Raw genomic sequence first — 5258 nt, 5'->3', positions numbered from 1 at the left:
CGCCGTTGCGATGTGTTCGGAGCCTGTGAGTCGCTTGTACGTTGCTAATACAGAAATGTCAGAGCGGGGGCGGCCCCCGCGTGGACGTCGCCGGGGATTGGCTTGTCGCCAGGAAGGCGTGGGGCTGCTGCGATGAAGAATGGTCACGCGAGGTCGCAGGCAGGGCGCTGGTTTGAATTGTGTCGGCGGAAACGTTGCGCAAAGGGGTCCACCGCTGGCAAGCCGTTGGGTCATTGATGCACCAAAGCTGCCTTTGTTTATGAGGTGTTCACCGTTGCGGTGCATCTGAGAAAAGAGCGAGATAAAATGAGGTCAATTTTAAGCCAAAAAGTAGGATTTAATTCTAATTTTGTACTTTTGAATAATGGTTGTTGACTTCTTGCCACTTATCTACGCATGCAATGCTTCCGAAGTGGCATGCCCCTGGACAAAAAGCTCAGCTTCGCTACACTGACACACCCGGGGTTCCAAGTCATCTAGACCAGGCGATTGCGCTTGAGGCCGCAACATGGCCTTTCCTTCACACAACTCGGACAGCGCTTTTCCGCAGCCACAGTCTCCCAATACCCTCAACTCTCCCACTTCTCCAGCCTCGGCCACATTCGCCGACGAAAGCGATCTCTTCGTGCAAGACGAACCGCATGTTGGTGAGCTTCATCTCGTCCCCTGCGCACTTGACGTGTACTTGGATTTGCCGAACAAAGCAGAAGATCGTTACGAACTTGTTGAAGGAATTTTGTTTCATCGACCCAACATGGCCAATACTCAACACGCGATCATAAAGGAATTCCTCGTGACTAAGTTCAGGGCCGTCAAGCTGACCGGTAACAATCGTGTGAATATCTACCCTGAGATGAAAGTTAAGGTCTCTTCCGGGAAGAGTCGGTCGCCGAGCGTCCGAGTTCCGGATGTTGTTGTGGGTCCGTACACTTCCTCTGAAAGCACCGGTAACGCATCTCCCCGGTCACAGAAAATCATATTTCACGAAGACAACATACCACTCATGGTAATAGAAATCACAAGCCCGAGCAACAGACTGACCGACATGAACGCCAAGTCTGAGGAGTACTGCCGCACTGGGATTGCGACATATGTTATCATAGACCGTGAGACGGATCGCGTGATAGTAAGAAAGCTAATCCGAAACACGCGTTCTCGTCTTGACTACGACTCAGAGGTTGTATACACAGGGGATACGCTTGTGGACTGCTTTTTGTTCCGTGAACGTAACCTAACTGCAGAAAAGATATTTAGACCGCAGCAGACCGCAGAAGAGGCCGCCCAGTCACCGACCCGGAGAGAACAGCGTGCAAAGGAAAGAGAACGGCGTGAAAAGGAAGCAGCGCAAGCAACTGCTGTATCAGAACGGCGTGCAAAGGAAGAAGCGCAAGCAACTGCTGTATCAGAACGGCGTGCAAAGGAAGCAGCCCAAGCAAAGGCAGAAGCAGCCCAAGCAACTGCTGTATCAGAACGGCGTGCAAAGGAAAAAGAACGGCGTGCAAAGGAAAAAGAACGGCGTGCAAAGGAAGCAGCCCAAGCAAAGGCAGAAGCAGCCCAAGCAAAGGCAGAAGCAGCCCAGGCGAGAGTAGATGAGCTCGAAAGGCAGTTCGGGAAAGGCAAAGGCGGCTCTTCCGCGAGAGGTGGAAAGCATACGAATTCCGGGGGGAAGCCCAGATGAAAGTCAAAGGCGGCTCTACCGCGAAAGGTGGAAGGCATACAAATTCCGTGAAGAACGTCGATAAAGGATAGTAGGATAGTCTAGGGTGCCCCAGAAATGTCACAACTCGAGCAAACACTTCATGTACCACTCTACGACGCCACATCTCGCGTCTCGCCAACCGAATCCAACTCTTTCATGTTCTCATCCCTCATCCAGCCGTCTTCTATCCATCCCGCGGTTCTCGAAAGGTACGGGGCCCGCGTCCCCACTTCTGCCGATCTTGGTCTCTGACGTACAGAACCGAGATATCATCGGCGGAGTGAACGGAGGATTCCCGGCTTACTACTACAGTACGCCTCCGCGCCTCCGCCTAAAAGCACAACAGATATCAGGTCGCCTTTCTTTTCCTTGGAACTGCTGCACGAATGCGAAAGGGTTTGAATGTAATAAAGTTTTTGGAATGAAAGTATCAATACATGAATATAAATAAATGGAATAGAGTGGATAAAGGCATGGAGTGTTTGAGGAAACTTTACTTGTACCGCTTTTCCGCCCGCGCTTCTTCTCCATCCCCACCGTCGACACAATCATAAACGTCACCTCGCCGCGCCCGTCGCGCTCGTCGAACCTCACGCTGCTTGTGTTCATCACCCGCCCTTGCCGCTCCTTCTTCGCCAGCACCTCCTGCACGGCCGCGCCCATCCCGCCCGCGCCACCTCCTTCTCCGCCGTCTTCGTCCGCTGCCGCTCCTGCTCGCGCTTCAACTTCTTCTGCGCGCCGTCCTCCACCCGCTCTAGCCTGCACGTCGCCGGGGATTGGATTCGGACTAACTGTTGTTCCTGTGCAGATTGCGACACGTCAGGTGTTGCAAGTGACAAATCAGTGCTCATATAGCTCAGTCTGGTTGCTGCGATGAGGAATGGTCACGCGAGGTCATGTGACCTGTGAACAGGCAGGTCGCTGGTTTGAATTGTGTCGGCGGAAACGCTGCGCAGAGTGCACCGCTGGCATGCCGCTCGCTCATTGATGCATTGCAAACTGTCTTTGTTTCTGAGGTGGATCTGAGAGGTGGATCTGAGAAAAGAGTGAGACAAAATGAGGTCAATTTTAAGCCAAAAAGTAGGATTTAATTCTAATTCTGTACTTTTGTATGATGGTTGTTGACTTCTTGCCATTGCTCTGGGTGTGGTAAAAGGAAGTGCCCCCTGGCCAGGAGACAGGTGGAGAGGGATGTGCACAGTATATGTAGTAGCGATATCCAACACTGCCGCATTCGATGCTTCCGAAGTGGCCTGCCCCTGGACAAAAAGCTCAGCTCCGCTACGTACACTAACACACCCGGGGGTCCAAGACATCTAGACCAGGCGATTGCGCTTGAGGCCGCAACATGGCCTTTCCTTCACACAACTCGGACAGCGCTTTTCCGCAGCCCCAGTCTCCCAATACTTTCAACTCTCCCACTTCTCCAGCCTCGTCCACATTCGCCGACGAAAGCGATCTCCTCGTGCAAGACGAGCATGTTGGTGAGCTTCATCTCGTCCCCTGCGAACTTGATGTGTACTTGGATTTGCCGAACAAAGCAGAAGATCGTTACGAACTTGTTGAAGGAATTTTGTTTCATCGCCCCAACATGACCGATGCTCAACACACGATCATGAAGGGATTCATCATGGCTAAGTTCCTTACCGCCGAGCTGACCGGTAACAATCGTGTGAATATCTACACTGCGCCCAAAGTTAAGGTCTGTTCCGGGAAGAGTCAGTCGCCGAGCGTCCGAATTCCGGATGTTGTTGTGGGTCCGTACGCTTCCGCTCAAAGCGCCGGTAACGCATCTCCCCGGTCACAGAAAATCATATTTCACGAAGACAACATACCACGCATGGTAATAGAAATCACAACCCCGAACAACAGACTGACTGACATGGACGCCAAGTCTAAGGAGTACTGCCGCACTGGGATTGAGACATATGTTATGTTAGATCGTGAGACGGATCGCGTGATAGTAAGAAAGCTAATCCGAAACACGCGTTCTCGTCTTGACTACGACTCAGAGGTTGTATACACAGGGGATACGCTTGTGGACTGCTTTTTGTTCCGTGAACGCAACCTAACTGCAGAAAAGATATTTAGACCGCAGCAGACGGCACCAGAGGCCGCCCAGTCACCGATCCGGAGAGAACGGCGTGCAAGGGAAGCAGCGCAAGCAATTGCTGCATCAGAACGGCTTGCAGCGGAAGCAGCGGAAGCAGCGGAAGCAGCGGAAGCAGCGGAAGTGGCTACTGCATCAGAACGGCGTGCAGCGGAAGCAGCGGAAGCAGCGGAAGTGGCTGCTGCATCAGAACGGCGTGCAGCGGAAGCCGCGGAAGCGGCTGCTGCATCAGAACAGCGTGCAGAGGAAGCAGAACGGCGTGCAATCGCAGCGGAAGCAGCGGAAGCGGCTGCTGCATCAGAACGGCGTGCAGAGGAAGCAGAACAGCGTGCAATGGAAGAAGCGCAAGCAACTGCTGCATCAGAACGGCGTGCAAAGGAAGTAGAACGGCGTGCAAAGGAAGCAGCCCAAGCAAAGGCAGAAGCAGCCCAAGCAAAGGCAGAAGCAGCCCAAGCAAAGGCAGAAGCAGCCCAAGCAGAGGCAGAAGCAGCCCAAGCGAGGGCAGAAGCAGCACAAGCAAAGGCAAAAGCAGCACAAGCGAGAGTAGATGAGCTCGAAAGGCAGTTGGAGGAATTCAAAGGCGGCTCTACCGCGAAAGGTGGAACGCATACGAATTCCGTGGGGAAGCACAGATGAAAGTCAAAGGCGGCTCTACCGCGAAAGGTGAAAGGCATACAAATTCCGTGAAGAACGTCGATAAAGGATAGTAGGATAGTCTAGGGTGCCCCAGAAATGTCACAACTCGAGCAAACACTTCATGTACCACTCTACGACGCCACATCTCGCGTCTCGCCAACCGAATCCAACTCTTTCATGTTCTCATCCCTCATCCAGCCGTCTTCTATCCATCCCGCGTTTCTCGAAAGGTACGGGGCCCGCGTCCCCACTTCTGCCGATCTTGGTCTCTGACGCGCAGAACCGAGATATCATCAATGGAGTGAACGGAGGATTCCCGGCTTACTACTACAGTACGCCTCCGCGCCTCCGCCTAAAAGCACAACAGATATCAGGTCGCCTTTCTCTTCTTTGGAACTGCTGCACGCACCAAAGGCGTAACAGGTGGTGGGATGGTTGAAAACTTTGTTTTTGCAGTTGTCTTCTACTGCATGGTGGGGCTCGAGGCGTCACGTTTTGGATATTTGTTCTTGGCTGGGCAATATTTTTACTACTCAGTTATGGTTGGGGTCATGTTGACGGGTATCATTGGTGGGATAGCCGCATGTACGCAAGCGATGCGAAGCGGGATAGAAAAGGAAGGAATTAGTAGAGACAAGTGGGCTCCGTGGCGCGCGTTGCGCGCCGCAAGTGGGGAGGAATGCGAAAGGGTCTGAATGTAATAAAGTGGAGTGGTAAAGGCACGGGGTGGTTGAAAAAAACGTAAAGTAGCTTTATTTAAACTCTATCGATAAAGTCCCTCTACGAAAGGACTTCAGGGAACACTACGTTGCA

At 52.7% G+C, this 5258-nt stretch overlaps 3 protein-coding genes; all 3 read left to right on the top strand.

Moving 5' to 3' along the window:
* Window positions 1-508: 508 nt before the first annotated feature.
* Window positions 509-1793, top strand: CHC_T00001220001 (hypothetical protein). XM_005718595.1 is given in 2 exon segments: window positions 509-1678; window positions 1679-1793. 1 exon segment carries the CDS (start codon window positions 509-511, stop codon window positions 1676-1678), a length of 1170 nt encoding a protein of 389 aa, XP_005718652.1. The 3' UTR covers window positions 1679-1793.
* A 6-nt stretch (window positions 1794-1799) lies between these two features.
* CHC_T00001219001 (hypothetical protein) lies at window positions 1800-2150 on the top strand. The gene has a single exon (XM_005718594.1). The coding sequence runs from the start codon at window positions 1800-1802 to the stop codon at window positions 2148-2150; it is 351 nt and encodes a 116-aa protein (XP_005718651.1).
* An 897-nt stretch (window positions 2151-3047) lies between these two features.
* CHC_T00001218001 (hypothetical protein) lies at window positions 3048-4571 on the top strand. XM_005718593.1 is given in 2 exon segments: window positions 3048-4445; window positions 4446-4571. 1 exon segment carries the CDS (start codon window positions 3048-3050, stop codon window positions 4443-4445), a length of 1398 nt encoding a protein of 465 aa, XP_005718650.1. The 3' UTR covers window positions 4446-4571.
* The last annotated feature ends 687 nt before the right edge of the window (window positions 4572-5258 follow it).

Source organism: Chondrus crispus, genomic scaffold (genome assembly GCF_000350225.1).
Source record: "Chondrus crispus Stackhouse genomic scaffold, scaffold_417, whole genome shotgun sequence".
Taxonomy (NCBI): domain Eukaryota; phylum Rhodophyta; class Florideophyceae; order Gigartinales; family Gigartinaceae; genus Chondrus; species Chondrus crispus.
This window is presented reverse-complemented; position numbering and strand designations above follow the sequence as displayed.